A 21,725-nucleotide genomic window follows, 5' to 3' on the forward strand; every position below is an offset into this window, starting at 1 on the left:
AAGATAGACATTGGGGTACCAGTGACCATGAGACATACTGTAATCATAAGATAGCAATTTTTTCACCCTGCCTAATGAGTACTATAGCTCAGTTTGATCTGCAGTCCCTATTCCACTTTCATATTTCTCCCTACATTCATTCTGCATACACTCTGATGATGCATCTTCCTCCTAAAGGGTGCCATCCTATATAGGTTAACTTCTAGGTCTCTCATGAGAAGCTACATGCAGTTTTTCAGAGCTTGGGGTGGGGGTTCTGCTGTAAGCACACTGGGAGACAGAGAAATCACCAAACTTCCATCCTGCAGTTTGGAAGTGTACATTAACAACCAGCATGTACACAAATAGCTCCCACATATTCATGGACTGTGTGTTGAGGAATAGAGAGGTGTGGCAGAAAGGCTGAGACAGGTTCCACTGCCAAAATAATCAACAGAAGTGAATAGTTTCCAAGGTGTTCATTCCCTAAATTGTTTTCCCTTTTTTTTTTTTTTTTTTTTCCTGGCTTCAGCAGAGCCAGAGATCTTCTGAGAAATCAGAGTGCCTCTATTTTGACTTAATTCCTCTTGGTGTGCTGTAGTGGGGAGGTATTAAAGCTGCAGTGTATCAAAACACAGAAGATCGCTTTTCATTTACCATGTCCTTATACGTCAAATTGAAAAGTAGTTAACACAGAATCCAAGATGAAATGCTAGAGAGGGGTTTATACCATGTATGAAATGGAAATGCATTTGTTTAGAGGAAAAAACCACAATTCACTGATGCTTGTTGGATGTGAAAATGGCAGCTAAGTGGTTTTGAGTATGTCTAAGTGTTTGTTGTTGTACTATTAACTGAACAGTTGAGCTGAACTTTTGAATATTCACTTTGGGTTTGCATTTAGGACAAAAATTCAGATTTGAGTTCATTTTCTCTGTTGATCATGACATACCATTTTGCAGTAGATTTCATCTGTGGCATAAATATTGTCAGCAGAACCCCATCCTTGAACTTTGGGTTGTTTGTAAGACTTGGATCCAAGAATTACTGAAGGTGACTGGCTGGACAATGCTGTTGGAGATGTGAGGATTTTTGGATCTAGTTCTGATTTTATTGTAGACATTAGCACTTCTTATCTCTAGATATTGTTAGGTAGGAGGAAGAGAAGAGTTTTAGGTATAGTTAAAACTACAAAGACAAGTAAAATCATCAAGCTGATGCTGGGCTGGTGAAATACTCTAGGAAGGAACAGTTTTATATCTCATGGGTGTCTCAATAGCATCATGAAAATGAGGATTGGATATAATGTTCCCACACAAATATGACTTGCCTTTTTGTTTAGGCCTGTTGCTTAACTAAGGCTTTGTTTTTTCCTGTTTCCATGGCCTTTGGCGGGTGGGGGACACGACCTCCATTTTCCATTTCTATCATACAGTATAAAATGAGAATATTGGCATTTGATGATATGCTATTTGCTGATAAATGTATTGGCCTCAGTAAAAACACTTTTCTAATTTGGCAGTCAGTCCTTTCCCACTAACTGCAGATTGATAAATACTAAGTAACTTGTTTGTCTGAAACGTCAAGAAAGCAGAGTAATCCAGCTTCAGCCAATTCCATAACACAAAGTTGGACCTCCATGGTGCGACATTATGGATTAGGCAAAGCCAAGACAGCTTTCGGAGCAAAGTATTTTTTTCTTGTGATGGTATCAAGCCACTACATCGCTTTTCCTTTATCTCCATTGACAGATGTTAATAGAGCAAAATGCAATGTGGTGGCTGGTGCAGTGTGGTAATGTCTGCTGCTGATGGCCTGCTTTCTGAGCCCATTAGATTTGTAGATTTATTACAGCCAGAGTATTTTAACCTGAAATATTCTGTACTGCTTCCATTTGACCATGTTTGGTTATGGACATTTATAACTAATCTGAAATCCTGTCTGACTGGACAAAGTCCTGGCTGGACGACTAATCAGTGAGGCATAGTAAGTGAAGAGCATATGCTAAAATACTTCCTGTCTGGGTTTTAGTGCATCTGCATTAGCTTTTGCATGAGAGATGCAGTAAAAGCTTTATCTTTTGTGGAATCTTGAAAGAATCTGGAAAATAGCTAAATAAAGAAAATGAAATGGCAGAGAGTCTGAGCTGAAGTTCAGCACGCAGGAAGATGTGGCTGGCAAGAATGATTTGAGGGTAGCTCCACACCTGCTGTAGCGTGAGAGACAGTGCAATACCATCATGTCCTGGAGCCTCCCATGCTCCAGTAGCTGTTACTTTTCTAAGCAATATCACTTAGTTCACTGTTTTGTTTTTAGCCAGTATTTGGAACTACAGCTGCTACTACAGCAGCAAAACTTAGCCATGAGAATTCCTTAGTGTGCTGGTATGGCCAGTCAGTGCAAACAAGAGCATTAGAAAGGTCACCTTGTTCACAGGATCAGAACTGGGCCACAAGCATATGTTTAACTACAGCTGTGCCTCACAAGAGAATCCCTGGGAAGAGCCCCGAGTGTACTCTGTACCCCCAGTAATCTTTGTATTTTAAAGGAGTTCTTTACAGATGGGCTGATTTTAAAATACCAGTTTCTGTTTCTGTAATCACTCTAATCCACCTGTTGAACATAGCAGGTTCTGGACTTCAGTGGGCATGAGTAGGGAAACTGGGTTTCCTCTGGCACCTGAGTGCACCCTTGTAATAAGTTATGTGACTAGCAAAGAAGAATCCCACTGTCTAGCAACAAGGGGAAGGAAGATGTTTTTTGACCATTTAAACTCGCAACCATATTAGACTGTTTTTTTCAAAATGTTTCCTTTTTACTGCTCTCCTGTTGGAGCTTGCAGTGGTGGGAGTGTTGCTACAGACAAGTCAGAGATTTTTCTATCTCAGCTCTGGGGTTTCAATTGGGTGTTTATAAATATATCCATACCCCCTGAAACATTGCTTCCTCGAGCAAACTCAGCCTTGTTGTCATTTTAGGAAATGTGTGAAGACAAGATTTAAAGGTTTCTGTTTGTTTCTGTTCCGTAAGCATCTTGTATTGTACTTGCTACCAGTGATGCAGCCACATTTATTTGTCAGTGTCTATGGTAGTAGGAGAGTGAGCATCAGGAAACCTCTGTCCTCTCCTCAACTACTTATGGCTCATTTTGTGAATTGGGGTAGATGATTAAATTCTGTATCTCGGACTTCCTGATCTTTATCTACCTTTTGTTAAGTGTTCTCTGATGTGCGGATGAAAGATGCTGCATTGATAAAGAATATGAGAATGTAGATATGCATTCATACAGATGACTGCAAACTGGGCACATCTGCCCAGCTCTTGGAAAGCTGCCCGTTCAGCCGTTGCTGTTGCCAAGTTTGAGCCTTCCTCTCACATACAATTAAGCACATTCTTTATTTAGGGCTTGAGGACTATGTTAGTATTTCATCGGTTTGATATCACTTTTGACAAGGGGCTGAATCAAGTCATAATTGTTAATTACACGTTCTCATTAAAGCGTATATCTGCTGTGTAATATCAGAAAGGTAACAGTGGTCAAATACACTGATTACACTGCCTCGTCGTTCTACAAATCCATCCCTCTGTTACACATCCTGAGACAAGGAAGCATGAAATCAATTACAAAATGCCATTTTAAAATATCAGTGACTTCTGTTGTAGGTGCTGGATAAATCGTATTTCTGCCATTCTGTAATTGAAAGGGACCAGATAAAGTCCTTCTTCTTGTCAGCACAGGAAAATTGCAGCTGCAGCATGTGCTGTACATGGTATTTCTCACCTTCTAGAAAGTATTGGAGAGACTCTCTCTGTTTGGGGCCTGATGTGAAAAACATTGAACTCCTTAATAATCCCTTATCCGGGACTTTGAATCTTGCCATCCTACTTGGTATCTTTCTACTTGACATGAAAAAGAAGGAGAGAATGGAAAATGTAAACCTATATTCCTTTAATACTCTGAGTTTTTGTTTCATGACTGCATAAAAACTATTGTTTGGAGACTTTTTTGTTGTGTAGCACTGTTCAGGGATGGTTCATGTTTTCTCTTACAGAATATTGATATTACCAACTTCAGCAGCAGCTGGAGTGATGGGCTGGCCTTCTGTGCTCTCCTGCACACATATTTGCCTGCACATATTCCTTACCAGGAGCTCAGCAGCCAGGATAAAGTAAGTTTTGTTGTACCTGCTCTAAGCAATTTGCAGAATTCACAGTGAACATTATCCATTTTGATAGATATGTGGTGGAGACGCAGTGTTGCAAGATCTTGATCTTGATTCATACAAAATAAGTAGGTGGGAGCAACAGTAAGAGACAAGTGTCATTTTAGAACTTGCAAACCAAACAGACTGGATAAAAAGGGGAAGGAAACCAACAGTGAGCTCCCAGAGACAAATGCTGGGACTACTGGATAAAGAGTTAGTGACAAGTTGCCTGAGTCCAGTGAGTGCTGCAGATAAACATGAAGACAGCATCCCTTTAGAAAGCCTAAACCATTTCTGAACTCCTGAGTTAGGCAGCACACATTAAAGTGCTGGATCAGTAGGCAGACAGATCATTCATTGAACTACTTGGACAGCAATGTATCTAAAAGTCAGACCATGTCAGCACATTCCAGGTATGTTATTAAGACCCTCACAAAGAGGAGGAAGCTGGATTTACTGGATTCAATTCAGACAGCTAGTATCTATTACAATAAGAATTATACAATATACAGGAAAGCCTTATATTAGTTAACACCTCTTCAGAAACCTTTCACTCATAATAAAGACAGAACCTCAGTGGGGTTTTTTTTTGCCAAATTGTAATCAGTTTCACAAGAACCTCTTTGTCAAAAAGAGATGGCTGTAGCTTGGGCAAAAGTAGATTGAGCTATTCAAAGACAAAGAACTTGTTTGTGAGTGTATTTTACCAATACAAAGTGAAAGTATTGAATCTAGGGTTTTTCAGTTTTCAAATATACCTGCTCATTAAAACTTACTGATTAACCAGATGCAAAGTAGGATTCAGGAATCGTGCTTTGATGATAATCCTTTGAACCTTTGTTGTATTTTTACAGAAGAGAAATCTGCTGTTAGCATTTCAAGCTGCTGAAAGTGTAGGCATCAAACCCAGCCTGGTGAGTAACCTACTTTTAGCAAGGGATGCATACACCATTCCAAAGCCTTTGTTGCCATGTGGCCAGTCAGTCAGCTTGCACTGAAAATGCTCACATAGTGCTAGGGAAGGCTGCACCACCATCCCTGAAAGTTCATAGTGTTAGGAGAACTTCCAGAAAGAATTGGTAGAATCATAGAATTAACATAATTTGAAGGAACTTCTGGAGGTCATCTAGTATTGAAATGAGAGTATTGATTATGTCCTCCTCTTGGAAGCCGATTCCAGATGATTCCTGTTTTCATGGGCAGACTTGCCTGTTAGACGATTTTCTTTCCTTGTGTTTTAGTGTTTTAAGGAACAGAAGGATAATTTGTTTGTTAAACGGTTTAAAAAGCCTTTTCTAAAATCAGCAATATGATGGCAAGGAAGAGATAAGTTTAATATGAAGGAAAAAATATTATGGGGTTCATGAGCTAAATACAGAGCCAAAGACATGCAAAGAAGCAGCAATTTGAATGAAGTTATATAGAGAATTGATCTTTGATTGCAGATGGAAGAAATCTTTTCAGAATGTAAAATGCATATGGCCATTTAACTAGTTTGTTAATGAGTTTCAGAATTGCACTAGGCCAGTAGGTCATTCCCACGGACTTTTATACTGTATGTGGCTTTAAGGAGTTCTGGAATGGAAGCAGAAGTAGTGTTCAATAGCCACAGCTACTCAGAGGACCCAGTGATGTTCCCAGTGGTGGTGCTTGACTAAGTTTTGACAATGTGTCTGTCCTATGCAGGAACTCAGTGAGATGATGTACACAGACCGGCCAGACTGGCAGAGTGTGATGCAGTATGTCGCCCAGATTTACAAGTACTTTGAGACCTGAGATGCAGAGCAAGAGGTGGACAGAAGTGGGGAAGAGAACAAAGAATGCTACAGATGCACTCGATCACTTTAAAAATCCACTTGCTCCTCTTCCAAAACCAACCTAAGCTCTTAGTTTGAAAGAAAGCTTGTCCATAATTTTGATTACGTCTGGGACTGCAACCAAATAAGTATCTATTGTCCATCTATACAAACCAAATTCACCTGTAATTTTATTCCCATGTGGAAATTGCAAAGCATTTTTGAACACGCGTGGGATATTTCTGAAGAGGACCCCTTGTGCTAAACAATGCTTGCCTCAAACCAGACTCCACCAACAGGAGACCTGCTACAAAATGAAGTTCTAAATCAATGTGGACTATGCTGGCACTCAGGGGAGGCTGGGAGATTCACGTTAATACAAAAGCTCACAAAAATGCTCTTCTTGCCAAAACATGCTTAACTCATCCCAAATACATGTTGTTTTCTTGCCTCCATATATTTTATAAAACATCCTGACAGATGCACATAAGTGTGTAGAACCTTAACCTGAGTTATTCTCACGCGTCTGACCCAGTAAGTATACTAGTTTGCCTGTCATAGCTTAACCAGCAGGATAATAACAGGATCATTTGTAGCTCAGAAACCATGCTCTGTTCTATCACCAGGTAGTGAAAGAACTCCAAAACATCCTGTTAGGTGTTGGGACTCCATTTCAGATCAAACAGAAGTAATCTCTTTGAGGAAAAATAGCTTTATTACTACAGCTTCGTTACTTGATTACTATGGGAAGCCAGAGCTCAGTTTCCCAGCTGACTGTGCAGGCACAGTTACAGGAATATTGCAAATGCAAGTTACTAGCTTTAGTTTGCAAGGTGCCAGTAATCAGGTCATGACTCTCTAAGCAATACAGTGACATCTCAGTAGGTCATATTTTTGTGGATTGAGTAACTTTTCTTCTGTGTTGATCCTGTATAATCAGCACAGATATGTAATTGCTGTGTAGACGCACGAACCTTAAGACAGCCTGTGCCCTGTCCAATAAAATGTAGTCCATAGGGCACTGTTACATACTTGGAAATGATGTTACCCTGTAAAGGAGCACAGTAATATATTAGTACCAATGGAAGTTGCAACTTCACGTGTTACAAAGAATGTAACTGGAACCCTCTCTGTGTCATGGAAATCTCTAAGGCGCCAGAGAATAGCTTTCCAGCTCAATAATACTGTTAGTAAAATGTCTGAAAGAGACTGTTTAATTTCCATCATACCGTTTCTCTTATTTCACCTCATGATGTTAAATTTTCTGTTTTTCTCCAAGGATAGCAGGATCAAACAGGCTGCTTAATTTGTTCTAGGAGCAGGTCTTGGAGAGCATGCTTTGTACAGGACCTCATAGAAGGCTGCCTAGCTGCTTTAGATTATGCTGGTAGAAGAAAGTTGTTGTTTAGTTAGCATGTTTAACCCTGTGACCAGGCTTGATGCTTTGTGAACGTTAATCCTAGGGAGCTAGGAATCATTTCTCTCTTACAAAAAATAATAGTGCGTGCTCACTGCTCTTAACTCCTGAAAAAAGGCTCATGAAATAGAAACAAGTGATTTCACAGAAGAAACTTGGTTTTAGGTTTTCTGGGGCTTTGCAGGTGGCTGATCTCAGCCTCTGGCTTCCCCACAGTGCTTTGTTGTTTGGGTTTTTTAAAATACTATTTAATTAGTAAACAACCTATTTCAGACTTCGGTTTTCTCACAGCAAAATACAGGATTAAGTGATAGATGACAGCGTCCAAGGTCAGTGAGCGTATTGAACAGAAAGGAAGTTGGAGGAATGCAGTGTATGCCTATTTCGCAGGAGGAGAAAAGCATCACTTGCTCTTAGTTTTAGTCTGACATTTATTCTAATCCATCGCCCCCAGGAAAGTCTGATTCCAATCTTTTGAGAGTCTGTGTGATAAAAAAGGACAGTGGCACGCACTTACATGCCCTTGCACTCTTTGTGTCATCCTATACTGTGAGAAAGCAGTTGTAAATGCTGACCAGAGTTATTTCTTTGCAAGAGAGTTCTTTCTAGATTGAATTAACTCTCCGGTATTTTTCAGCATACACTCTGCCATCCCTAGAGAACATAGGATGAGTTGCTGTAAGTGTTCCTAGATATGAGTCTCTAGGAGAAAAATAGAAGAGAAAAATAGCTGCTAAGCAGAGTTCATTTAGGAAGGCAGTCACACTGCAGAGCTCCATTGCCTTGTGGATGCAACAGGCTCTTTTCCCTTGAGGTATCCATTGGCAGAGATCCCAATTCTCTCCAATGGGCTGTAGTTCAAAGCGTAGTGAAGTCGAGACAGAAAATTCCATATTCCTCAGTAGGCTTTGGATCAGGCACTTGCAGGGATGAGAAAAACTGTTTTAATTCCCAGTGTCTGGTAAACATTTCAAAGTCAGAGGGCTCCACTTGGTCTAAGAAAGAAAGATTATCTTAACCCTCTGGTCACTGCAAGTGTGTGTTCCATGTGACTGTCAGATGTACACTAAATATGTATGTTACCTAATGTGTCAGTATCATTTGCTTCAAGCACTGTTCTGACATTTAGTTTAATCTGTTTCTCCAAGACTTATTCTAACCTTACAAACCATTCTGTTTGATCTAGCAGCTTTTTTCTTCCAAATGATTTTTGCAAAGCAATGTTTCTGTCATCTTTCTGCAGCTTATTCTCCCATGCCCCCCAGTAAACCAAACACTAATTCTACTCAATTCTAATGATATATTCTTAAAAATTTTTTACTTGTCTAGGAGTTAGAACAAGGAGCCAGTAGGAAAGAAGTCAGTAGGAGTCAGTAGGAAAGGAGTCAGTAGGAAAGAAGGTACTCAGTTTTACCATTTGCTCAATGTTACTTTCCAGTCCTCAAACCTGCAAAATGTCTCATTTCAAAATGCTGATACTTTGAGATTGAGAGATGCTCTTCCAGATTATTTTTTGAGATTAAGGATATTGTTTATTTGTTCATTTAACTGTATTTTTTCTTCCTTTTGAATCCTGCACAGTTACATTTCTAGACCTGGATTTTCAGAAATTACTATTGTTTTTTTTTCTTCTGCCTTAAAATTTGAATATGAATTTAAATTTTTCCCACAAAAGATGCTGCAGACCAGCCTGATTTTCAGAAAATCTACAGGCCCTTATAGGACATCTCAAATTTCAACTGCAAAATTAAAGTTCTAGCTGCCTTTAAAATTAGAGAGTTTGTTAATTAAGTTAATCTAGAGGGTATAGGGATAGTCTTTATAGAAGTTCTGAGAATCCTCTGAAAATGTCCTAGAACGGAGCATGTGATGATATGACATGGATGGTGTAATGCATTGTGTCAGTAACAGTTTGCCTAAACTGCCTAAATCCTTTCTGACTTTGCCTCTTAGGAGTAATGGATCTTCCCCTGATGCAGGCAGATGAAATCTCTTCACCATGTCACCATATGCTCCCTGAATATACAGTCACTCTTAAACACACCTGCACATGCTTGTATGTGTGTATTTGGGTAGTCTATCAGACTACAAGACACCAAATAGTTGATTTTGGATGAGCACGTGAGAAGAATGGTTAGGATAGGGATTTCAGTGAAGTTCCATGGAGGGACGTCGCATTGTGTGACTGTTGTACTATAGCTGTTAGGAAAGGAGATTAAAGTGTGAAAAGTATACAGTCTGACTCCCAGAATTTCTGGTGAGTCATAGAAGGTACAAATTGTTTCATGGCTTGGGAAGGTACAGAGGCGTTGAGAAGTGAGCCCAGAGTCAGCCCTCTAAGGTTTTCTAGAAAGGCTGATGACCTGTTTCTGAAAGTATGCAATGAAACTGAATGGAGTGAGAGTCCAGCGTGTGAGGAGAGGGGCATGTATGGGACATACATACCTGGGCCTTTGTGGACTTGAGAGTCCTTACTGACTGTCATCTTGAGTGACATTTCTCCTAAGAGTGCAGCCTGGGGTGGATTTCGGAAGATGAGGAGGGAAGAGAGCACAGAGCTTGCTGCCTTTGCCAGGTTCCCCTTCCTGTGCCTGTGACAGTCACGGAAATGCAAAGGGGACAAAGATTTCCTGTATCTTCCTGTGCTGCAGCAAGGCAGCTGTACTAAGCAGACTGATTTTTGGCTTATGCAGACTCTCTGGTTTCCTCTCAGAGTTTCTCTTTGAGTTTTGGCAGGTTTTATTTTTATAATTTAAGTTGTTTTTTTACAGGTTTTCTCTATGATGTTTCTTGTTTTGTATGTGCACCCAGTTACGTGCAAGTCTTCTGTCCAAACCAAATACGTGCACGCTGGCAGAATGATTGGTTCTTCCCTGTTTGATTCCTGACCTGGAACTCTTCAAAATCTGCCTTTTGGCTTCACTGACTTTCCCCCTTCCTTGGCAATGAAAATACGAGCATTGGCTCATCCGGTTGTAGTTTGTACCTCCCTCATCTTTCTGTGCTTATGGTACCGGGTCTTCCAGCAGGAAGTATCTGACGGGGCCAGCTGTTTGCAAAGCTGTGCCTTGTGTATCTGATAAAAGGCAGAGTCTGTATGGGATGAGATTATGCATTTTCCTGTCAGAAGAGGGCTTTTGCCTAAAAAGACTCAGGGCACTGAGCATTAAGACATTTTTAAACCCAGCAATAACTTCTACTATGCTAGACTATATTGGTTTTTACCAACTCTAGTGCCATTTAGACTCACTCACCAATATGGTGTAGAATCAAGCTTATAACTGAACTGCAGTTAACATTTTTCTCAACTGATGGTCTCTACATTTTTGACTTGCACATGTGCCAAGTTCCACTGGGCAATGCTGGACACAATGTTTTTATTGATTGTTGGTCCAGGCTTGAGTTTGTCATATGGGATAATCACCTCTAACAGTCAAGTACTTTTAGCTTTCTCTATTGGGTACGGATGTTACATCGTAATCTAATTTATACAAAGAGCACATTAGAATGTATATACTAGGCATTGCCAGATTTGGACATGCTAATATTTAAAGATTAACATTATTAAAATGTATGATGCAAAAATCTGTGTAATATTTCTAATAAATCTTTTTCTGTTTCTGATGTTTGTTGTAATGTTTCAAATACCTACATACAGAATGGATTCTTCTGCAGTCTGCTGGGAAGCAGGACTCTCAGAAGAGTTTTTAAAAGATACTCGTGGTTCATTGATTCTCCTACGCTGGTAGCAAAGAAAATTTGGTCAGAATCTTCTTTTCATAAATACATCAAGCTCCATTTTTTAAGTAACTTAGATGCATTTGGATGCCTTTCAGAAGATTGCCTTGGGGATAAAGGAGTGCAAGAGATCTCTCAGTTTCTGAAACAAATACTATTGAAGAGACAGTAGGAAATCATCCTAGTGCAAAGGCAAGGAGAGAACACAGAAGAGACCAATATATCTCTCCAATAGGCACTCTTAAATGACTAGAGGATTAAGAAAGTAGTCAGAAAGTGGAAGCAAGGACTCCTGACTGGAGTAAGTATAAAAATAAGTCACCAGTAAGCTAAGGGGCAAGATGAGTTACAGCTCACGGAGTACAGTCCAGCTGGTAGATAGCAACAGGACATTAACACGATGCAGAGGATGAGCACAGTATGTGCATAGTGCTAGAACGAGATTCCTCTCCTCTTCTGTGAAACAAACCATACAAACGTAAGAGACTGGAATCCTACGGGCATGCCAGCGACCAGACCTGGCACTATTCTATTTCCCGCAACAGAGAGGACTAGCAGCTGCTGATCTTTTGAAAGGAAGCCAGAGCATCCTGATTGAGTCCACATCTTGCAGATTGAACATCACCATCCCACAAGTGACCCTGCTAGGGAAAACGAAGTTTGTGTTGGAATTTCAGGTAGGGCTGAGTCATAGAAAAGAGGGAAAAAATGATGACTCCCTGTCAAAAGCAGAGTGCCAAGCAATGACGCTCATGGCGACATTTATTATAAACACTCTCTGTGGAGTAAAGGAGGGCTTCCTAAATTCTAGACTGTATCCCTGGATAGAATTCCTTTTTTCAGCCTGCACAAAGAGGGCTGTGGAGGGCTGCCTTTCCTGTTGAGGAATTTAGCCCCATGGATGCTGTGCTCCAGCCACTATCCAACCTACATACAGAACTTTCAAAGATGCTGCGATCAAATTCCGGAATACTTTCACAGAGGCTACTTTTATCTCATGACGGTAGTGGCAATACTAGAACAATCAAAATTGCTGAGTCAGTGAAGAAAACAAGATGATAAAAGAAACAGGCATTTAAATCTCTTCAAGCCTCTCAGGTACGTTTGTGTCCAGCTGCGTAGATGAAACCTTATGGGAAAAAGTTCTCATTTACATAATCCAAACTACTTTACCTTTTCCCACCTAAGTATCATGTTTCAGCCCCGGATTTTTAATGCTGGGCTGATCCTTTCTTGCGGCAATGTCACAGGCAAAGCAATGTTGTTTTGATGATTTGTCTGATCAGGGTAGCTTTATCTCCTGGACAAAGTATGACCACATGAAATGGCAAACTAGAATTCCTAATTTTTTCAAGCCGCCACCGCACTTTATTTTGAAGGTTTGCTGTAGCTCACTTAGAAAGCACTAGACTTAATATTTGTACCTCAGTTGCCTTCTGCAAAGGAATTCTCAGAACCAGCCGTGTCTTGCTATCTGGAAATCTCACCATCACCAGGGCTGCAGGCTCGTATTATGCCTAAAGTGTAAAGAGCAGAACTCTGAATACTTAAGTTCATTGGTTGCGTGGCCTTGGAATAAGGCAGTTCATGTCTGTCTGTCTAAATTCCCAATCCTTCGTTGATCTATTTTCTCTATCCTTTTGACTGCCCTTGTCTTTTGCAGCTATAAAGCCTTTGGGGCAACAGCTGTATTTGATAGGAGTTTGTACAGCCTCCAACCATAAGCTAGAATTAATATGCAGTATTATACTAGAACTAATTAATAATCAGACCAGATTGGTTCTGTAATGCTGTTTAGTCCCGATGGGGTGAAATCCTGGTTGTCTAGCCCTGCTCAGGGAAGCTGTGATCTAGCCAGATTCCCCAGCTGTATTTGTGACACAAATAGATATTATCATGTAACACAAGCTGGTTACAGGTTGGCATTCAAAGCTGTGTGTGGCTGACTACCTCATTTTCATCTTCCTGTGACCCAGCCAGCCCTTGGCTGAGAAATAAAGTTGGTAATTTCTGTTTGCATGTTATATTAACTGCAATAAGTGACGGTTTTAGGGTTTTCTTCCCCTGAATCAAAGTGTTAGGTATGCTTGTAAGACATTATCCTTCATGTCTGGTACCACCCAGCAATTTTTTGATTGGGATAGACTCTTGAGTCCTGGGATGTGGAAAGACAAAAAGCCTTTCTGCCTTACAGACCAGTGAGCAAAAATTGCACGTGACAAGTCTCAGTCCCATTCTCTGTCTATAAAGAGATATGAATCTCCTGAGACATTGCTGTCAGAGTTATCTGTCTTTGGAGATACCACTGGGTAGCAAGATACCTGTTACTGCAGCTACTTTGGTTCATGTTTGCTTTGGTTTTAAACAAATGATCAAACAAGATACCTCTGTTTGTTGGCTCTTTAAAATCCTGTCCCCATAATCCTTGCTTAAACTGTGATTGCTACAAAACACAAAGTCATGCTATCCCAGGCTGTGACTCAAAGCTTCAGCCAACCAACCACTCATAAAAAATATTTATGTTAAAATGGATCCACTGCGCTGCTGCTTGACTTCAGCAGGTTACCTAAGCTGTGCCAGTGCTTTTGCCAAGGTAAGTATATGCTGGGAAGCCAGCAAAAATTAACAGCCCAGCAATCAGGACCTACGGTTGGAAAGGACGTAAGACAGTTCTTATTTTTGTCAGAATGTGCTATATTCAGCCATTTGCAACTATTAATGTCTGTGAATTCCCTTGTTATCTTTCAGAAAATAGATTCTGCTTAGGAACAGTTGATTCCGAAGACCTGCTGTCTCTTACTGCCGGTCTTGGTGTTTCCATTACTGAAATAAGCTGTTAGATGCTTACAGGTTGTGCTGTCTCAACTCTTTTCAGAATATACACCAGATGCTTTGAGAGATTTTCTGGGAAAAGCTGGATTCTCTGTGAAGATTGCCAGTGAGTAATATAGGTGGGTATGTTTGCGAGTGCTTCAGCAAGAGACTGAAAATGAGAGTTGAGGCCAATATTTTGCCAGGATTATTTGTGGCTGGTTGTAGATGGGGTGAGATGACAAGATTCAGGACTGCTTTGCTGCCGAGTTTGGTTTCATTGCCAGGTGTCTCCTAATGCTTAGAGAACATAGATTGGGGTGGAAAGAATACTTCCCTTCCTGACTGGTGCACGTTCTTCTATTTGAGATGGAGAGGTTTTTATTTGTTTGTATCACCGCAGTGCCTCTGACCCCATCATGAACCAAGACCTCTCTGTGAACACACAGACCTGCTCCAAACATGGATTCCAGCATTTTGAGGTTCATGTTCAATTGGAGCCCCTGGCAGAGACAGATGAAAGCAAAGTGCCATGACCTGATCTATATTTGAAGACAACACAGACAGTGTAGTCTAAAGCCCAGAATGCGCGCTAGGAGTCTTGCATTCCCAAAATGGCAGAGACCTTCCATGAGAACAGAGGCAGGTGTGCTAGTCACAAACATGGTTTCAACCCATGTGAACCCATTTGTGGTTCCATGACGTGATGAAAAGGAAACTCTTGTTTTCAGGAAAAGCTTATTAACATATTTTTCAGCCTCCCCCCTCTCTGAGCCAATCCTTTCATGTGTCCCCTTAGTCGTTAATAATGCTCATTTTACCAAAAATTCCCAGGCTCCTGATACCTAAATGGATGGGACCTCAGATCGTGGTTCTGTTATAACTTCTGAACTACCCTGCTTGCTTACTTTGAGCGGCCATTCTGACTCCTAGCAGGTCTTCCCAGAGACACTGGGCTTCCAAATCTTCAGAGACATCATGCTTTCCAAAAACCATCACCCCCAGAAATTTTCCTGGAAGAGCAGAACTTTCTGTACTGCAGTAATTCAGAATGGCCGTGTTTTCAATTTGGCTTTTTAAAGAGCATGTGGCTCAGGAGAAAGGAAATGGGATGTAAGCTGCAGTCTGCAGGAAGCAGTTCCTTCCTGACCCCCCTATATTGACCAGCTTCCAGAGCCAGGCAAGCATCTTACCCCATCTTCTTGGGCTGTCCACCTCCCAGTGTCACCAGGGTATATAAAATAACGACTTTGTATCGCTCCTCTTTTTAGGTTGCAATAGCTGTAGTGATGTTTGGACAGGAACTCGGTGCAGGTGAGCATTAGTTGAGAAGTTGTCCTGGTTAGCCATGTGCTTGACAGATATAAGCCATAATAGATGGTAGAGAAGCATAAGCAATAGGAGGAGAATAAGTTGTCTTCCAGATGGAGACTTGATGGGCTGCAAAGGTCAGAACCAAGTGGCTGAAGTCTCACAGGTATAATTTTTCAGAATTTGATGCTGGAAAACTACAGGCACAGACTCTGGGTAGCAGGACCCTGAAGTAAATGTCACCCAGAAAAGACGGCAGTCAGATTATGGGGGCAATTGTTTGTTTTTTTTAATTGAGCAGAGCAGGAAGAAAATGAAAGCTGTAAAATGCCAATGTGGGTAAACATTATTCACATATCTAGAATGTGAACTGCTGTCCCTTCTTAAGTACATAGCAATGACCGAGGTTTTATCCTTACCCTTACACTGTGAGTTTAATCTGGTTAAAGAGAATGTAACTAGATTAAGAGAATTAACACGGGAGCAAGTGCTTTTTCTAACCTGCTCCTCGCAGACAACTGTACATCTTCTGTGCAAAGCTCCATTTTACCACTTCTTTTGGCTTAAAAAAAGAAAGAGTATGTAGCAGTTCAAACCCTTGTCCCATCTTGTTGTGCTGTAATTTTTGTCTTCTCGGACAGCTCATCCTTCTTCTCTCATAGTAAGCAACTCCCACATTCTAATCAAGGAAGCAAACAAACTCCTCAGGTTAGTGATTCAGCAAGGACGTACCCAACATTCTCCCTACAGGATCAAGCTCCTGGGAAGTGAGGCTACCACCATTGCTCTGCTTTGCTTTTTCAGTTATAAAATGTCTGTTATTTTCCTTGCCAAAATAAAAACTACAGCCAGGGTAGTTACAGTGAAAGCAGTGAGTGTGGCCTCTTGCTTATTTGTAATGCAGCTACTAGTATTCAGTTCAGACAACCCAACATGTCTGAATAGCACAGTAATACTACTACTACTAATAATAACAATATCATATGCATAGCTCAGCCCTTGAGAGCAATTGTACTGCCAAGGCCCGGGAGAGCAATGCTGGAAAGGGAGAGTTCAGTCTGAAGCTTGCAAAGGGGCTAGTAATATTAATAATAAATAACATGTTATGGGATAGAGCGGTCCGGGTTCTTCCCCTTCAGCTGGGATTAAGACATTGCTTTCCTAGCGACTAAGCTAGGAGGGTTTCTAAAAAAGTCTTGCAAGGATGGAAACCACACTAACCAAGGGCTTTAACAGTGTTTGGCACTAGGTTTGCATAGCACTTTTGCCAATAGTTATGGAGACTGGACAAACCAGAAAAATCTCATCTCTTTGTGATGGAGAAATACAATAGGGGCTGTAATAATGTTCAAACAGGTTTTGAGTACAAATTCGGTATTTGCTGGCAGCTGAGTGTGGAGCCAGAGTGGGACAGGAAGGCTGGTCCCTTCTTCTGCATTGGCTGATTTGAATTTTTTGTGTGTATTCTGCAGTTTTCCCTTTGCCACAGCTAAGCTGCCCTTTAACCCCTTAGCGACCTGCATGGATCTGCCCGTGAAGGGAGGCTAGCTATTACAGGTTGAGGATGGTTGAGGATAGATTCAGGGCTCTAGCTGGGACCTAGGACACCACAGGTTCATGGCTTCCCTATACGCTATAGCTGTCCTCTGACAGTTGGACATAATCGTAATAATAGTAATAACAGATATTTACAAATCTTGGTTCCAACTTGCACAGAGAAAACAGGCTGAAGGCTTTGAATTAAATCTAGCTTTTCCCTAGAATTTGAGCATAATCCTATATTTGGAGCAGTTGTGTTGCACTAATTCAAGTCTTCTCATTGTTATTCATTCGGAGCTCTAAATGTCACATTTTTGCATAAAGCAGAATGGCTTTGAGCACTTGGGGTAAAAGCACATTTCCCTGCACTCTCAGGGTTTGGCAGGGAGCAGAATCACTTCTCAGTATTGTTGGTGTGAAGTGTTGGTTGGGAGTGAAGCTCTGAGTCAGGCTTGTGGAGCAGGCACCTAGCAAGTTTGTTTTCTTAGGGGCATGAAGTTGTGAAGGTTTTGCCCAAGAAGCAGCTCTAGCTGTGAATGAAGCAATCGCAGGTTGTTTGAATTGCAAACGGCATCACTGCCCATCCAGCTTCACCCCGGGGTTTTCCACCACTGATGTTGGCCTGGAAACGTAACAACACGTCCTGTTGATTTACTTGGGGAAATTGGCTGTAGCAGCTCCACCAACATAAAGGAGACAACTGGGCCCAGGACCCGCTGGGAGCCCTGTGCAGGTGAGACCTTGCAACCAGGGCTCGGCACTGTAGGGCTTCATATGCTCTTGGCTGGAGCTGCAGCTTTCCTTTAAAAGTACTGCTGGAAGAGGTACTTGGCTTTTCATCATAGAAGGTGGTTAGTAAATAAAATCAAACACAGAGATAAATTAATTTTTTTTTTCAAAATGGTATCCTCATACCCTTGTCTCCGCTCAGCCAAAATCCTGCCTTTTTAATTTCACCGCTGTTTATAGTTTATTTTTTCAGTCTTGTGGTGACTTTTTTGTTTTCTAATGAAAGGTGTAAGATATAACCCACAATTTATAAAGAATTCACACACCTGCATTGTTACAAGATGAGTTCTTGCAGATAATTTAAGCACCAGTTTTAAATTCCAGGATAATATACATTTATTATCTGGCAATGACCCTGGGAACTAGGAAAATCCAAGTTTGTTGATCTGCAGTTTATGATCTCCATTTTGTTTTCCAAGGATTTTGCAGACTGACTGAAGTCTCCAGTATGGAAATAGTTTTCTCTGGAATTTCTTTCCTTTCCCAGTCTCCGCTTTCCTTTCCCAGTCTCTTCCAGAAGAACGCCTACAGCGATACAGTGGCAAACCTCACCTTTGGCCATTCACCTCCATCATTGTTTACTTCAGGGTTCATCTGGAATCTTTGACATGCTAATGCTCAGCACAGCGATGCAGGCAATAAATATTCAGGTAGAGCCGAGTACTTGTTTCACCTGCCTGCATACCAAGGTAGCCTCAAAAATCGTGTTCCCTTCATCTAGCTTGCGTAGGCTGCGTGTAGTTCAGCCTGTCATTGGCAGTACCACTTTGAAGAGGGCTTTTGTACCTGCTGCGTGGTTTACAGGTTATAGTGTGTCTTGGGAATCCTTTCTTGGCGTCAGATTCAGGACAAGCTATGTCTTGTCCTGCAAAACAACTCAGAAGTACTAGTGAAGACTTGAGTGGTAATGGGGATTCGGTGCACAAGGCAGTGCTAGTTCGGCTAGGCTAATGGTTCCTATTTAGCACGTTGTGGCTGAGGTCTGCTGCCCTGGCAGACACAGCCACATGACAGACACAAGCTGCTTCTTTGTTCAGCTCCTCATGTCCACCTTGCAAATCCCTACCATCACCACTGTCACTAGCCATTCCCTTCGCCGACAGTCCTTGCAGAGGAGACAAGTAGTGAAAAGAGGTTAGAAATGCAAGTGCCTCCTGGGGAGACACGTGTGTGGAGGCTTGTACTGAGGTGTACCGGCAAGGTCTGGAGGAAGAGAGAACCTCTGAGCCTCTGTGGCCACAGAAGGGCACATGCCATGGCACAGGACTGTGCCACTACGCCAAAACAAGGCTTGTTCAGAAAGCCCTGGGGACTACCTCTGTCTCTCCTCCTTATTTCCCATTCTCCCCTCTCTGTGGGCAGTTTTGGGATGGAGCTGCCTCTTCGTGGAAGGGGATGGCTAGCAGCTGCTTGGCTTGCGAAGCCACAAGGTGCAGGGCTAATGCCCTCTACCACCCAAGAGCCAGTTCTACTCCATACTGCAGCTCTCGCAGGTCGATGAAGGATTGCCAAAGTCGATATAACAGATGTGCCTGTAGCAGCAAAACAGATGAACTTTTTGTCTGGCATCCACTTTTTTTGTTTTTCCCCCCTGTTTTTGATATCCGGAAGATGTCTGTGTCCCTTTGAAGCAGAGACGCTCCCACTTTGGTGCTTGTTACTCTGTTTAACGTGTGCTTAGCGACTGAGATGGCTGCAGGACCAGCAAGAACATCCCAGCTGTCACTGACTCAGGAGCTTTTCTTTGTGTTTGTAGACTTGCCCCTGAGGGCTGTCTGGGCCCCTTGTCCGGTGTGTATGGAGAGATGTGGGGCTCCTCACTAGTTCTTTGTGGCTGGGCCAAGAGTACTGAAGGTGTCAAGACAGAGATTGCTAGGGAAGTCCTCACTGAAGCCTGAGACTGCGCAGAGGCACCGAGGCCTCACACAAAAGAGATCACAGAGGGCTGCAGGAAACGTGCTGCCTCCAAAGCGGCAGCTCTGCTCCCCCGGGGACTGCAGCGACAGAAGGAACAGCACGTACGAGGTTGGTGGGCTTCTGCCAAACCACAGAGACACGGGCTATGGCCACACCAGGGTGCTGATCCTGTCTCCCACTGCATCGCCATTCATAATGTGGGATCTGTTTAAATCTGCTTCCTTCTGAACAAAAGAGCCAGATTAGTTCTTACACTTGAAAGAAGCAGATTGGGGCTGGTGCTGTTTCCTACATGAGTGTTGAGAGGCAAATTCCTAGAGTAAAACAGAATCCAGGAAAATAATAGTAATGGTGATTCATTTGTCTCTGACATCTTAGCATCCAACGGTGCTCCAGTGACCTGTTGCCATGTTACTTTTATGCTCCAGTTCTTGAATGGATTCCACAATCTGCAAGCTTTGGGCTATATTTACCTTGCTAATCGTGTGACTTCCTTGCTCCTTTACAGACTCTAGTATATAAATATGCACATGATCACCTGCGGATTCATCATCTTCAGAGCCCCAAGAACTGCAGAGTTTCACAATGCCTGCTCAGATGATTACTTTACAAGGCCAGCACATTCAGTCAGTATTTAATGGTAGGGTGTACAATGCCATATATTTTAAAACAGGGCTCGAAGAATGCAGCTGGAGGGCAGGGTCTGTATCTCTGGCTGGGAATGGGCTCATCCTGCTCTTACTGCCAGCAGGATTTAACCACGTTTGGTACAACAGAGCTGAGCACGCTTGTCCTTGGCTTCGCTTGCAGATAAGTTGCATTCGGAGTAAGTTCAGTTGCATCAGTTAACGCCAGAATAAAACACTGGACCTTGGCAAAGGCTTCGCTGCTTCGGAGAGCCATGAATCTCTGTGTAATGCTAAATCCGTAATATTCACAGTGCCTTACTACCTGTCTCACAGAGAGACCTTGCCCAGAACAACCTATTCATCAGAATCTGAAATAATGGCTTCTCTCTCTATGTCTGACTTGATAAACCACAATTTCCCTTGGCTCAGCCTGTAAAAAGTACTTCCATGATCACAAAAGCAGATCCGTTTCTAATAAAACGTATCCACTGCAAAAAGTTAATTCTCGTTCCACTGAGGTGCTATAAAGCAGCAGAAGGCGTCTGTTGGCACATGTTTCAGAACTGGGAAAACAATGGGTGTAAAAACCCTGATGTAAATCCGTTGCTTTGGGGGAAAAACAGCTTTTCCATGATAGTTTACCATTGCTTACATTATTATAACAGGCTCCGCACAAGGGAAGCTACACTCATCCCAAAATAATGAATAAACCAAACCAGTGTAGGCAAGTTCAGGATCCAGCCAGTTCTGAGAAGGATGGAGCAGCCTGGCATGGGGCGGGCTGCGTACCAGCAGCCTTGAGTTTTCCTCAAAACTCTTGTCGTTCCTTTCAGTGCAGTCCCAGGCGGACACCAAAGTTTGAGTCACCAGAGTTACGTGCTTGCCTGTCAGTGCCGTCGTGAGAATCCGTCCTTTCTTTGTGCCGGCAGAGTGCTTGGAGGATTGCTCCCGAGATGTCCACCTTGAAAGAAATGGCTTCCTTCAATACAGGTTAGGAGTTCCCCCTCACATCTGTCCGATCCAAAGCGTTTCCAGTCAATGAGAGTGTTTCTGTTTACGCCATGTCCATAGGAATCATTTCGATCCGATTTTTCCCATGTGCTTTTGCTCTGCTTTAACTTTGGATCCCCAGAAAGCTTTCCCTTCCACAGGATTTCATTTCCAACTTTGTTCAAAACCAATTTCTTTTACTTTTTGTTTGCTACAGGAAGGTTTATTTTGCTTAATTGTTTGGATTTTTTTTCTAATTTCTGTCCTGGATTATTTAGTACTGCTGGATGCTACAGAACTGGTGTGAAGTTCAACCTCTGATCTGGCTGTGTTTTGATGGGGAACACAATATAAAGCATGAAAGCTGTGATGGAAAGGTAAGTAGTTATGAAATTATCTTTATCTTCATATTCTCTGCTGGTTTTAAGATCCACCAGTGCAGACAACCCCTTTCCCTGGTGATTGCATGAGGTTTTAATTTTTTCCAAGCTCCTTAGACCTAAACTCAACTACTGTAGCCCTGTGAGTAACAGCGTTTGCTAATCCACGGTATTTTGCCATTTTCTTGCATCAGGAAATGTCACGTTGCATGATAACCGTCCAC

General features: G+C 42.0%; 1 protein-coding gene across 2 annotated transcripts in view; it reads left to right on the plus strand.

The window, feature by feature from the left end:
* Positions 1-11,021, plus strand: part of SPECC1 (sperm antigen with calponin homology and coiled-coil domains 1) — a 91,388-nt gene extending 80,367 nt beyond the window's left edge. For both annotated transcript variants that reach the window (XM_072881777.1, XM_072881778.1), the window contains 3 exons: positions 4,032-4,148; positions 5,039-5,098; positions 5,871-11,021. In XM_072881777.1, the coding sequence (XP_072737878.1) occupies positions 4,032-4,148; positions 5,039-5,098; positions 5,871-5,960 (267 nt within the window). In that variant the 3' untranslated portion in view covers positions 5,961-11,021. The remainder of the gene's footprint in view (positions 1-4,031; positions 4,149-5,038; positions 5,099-5,870) is intronic.
* Positions 11,022-21,725: the final 10,704 nt, after the last annotated feature.

Source organism: Ciconia boyciana, chromosome 17 (genome assembly GCF_034638445.1).
Source record: "Ciconia boyciana chromosome 17, ASM3463844v1, whole genome shotgun sequence".
Taxonomy (NCBI): Eukaryota; Metazoa; Chordata; class Aves; order Ciconiiformes; family Ciconiidae; genus Ciconia; species Ciconia boyciana.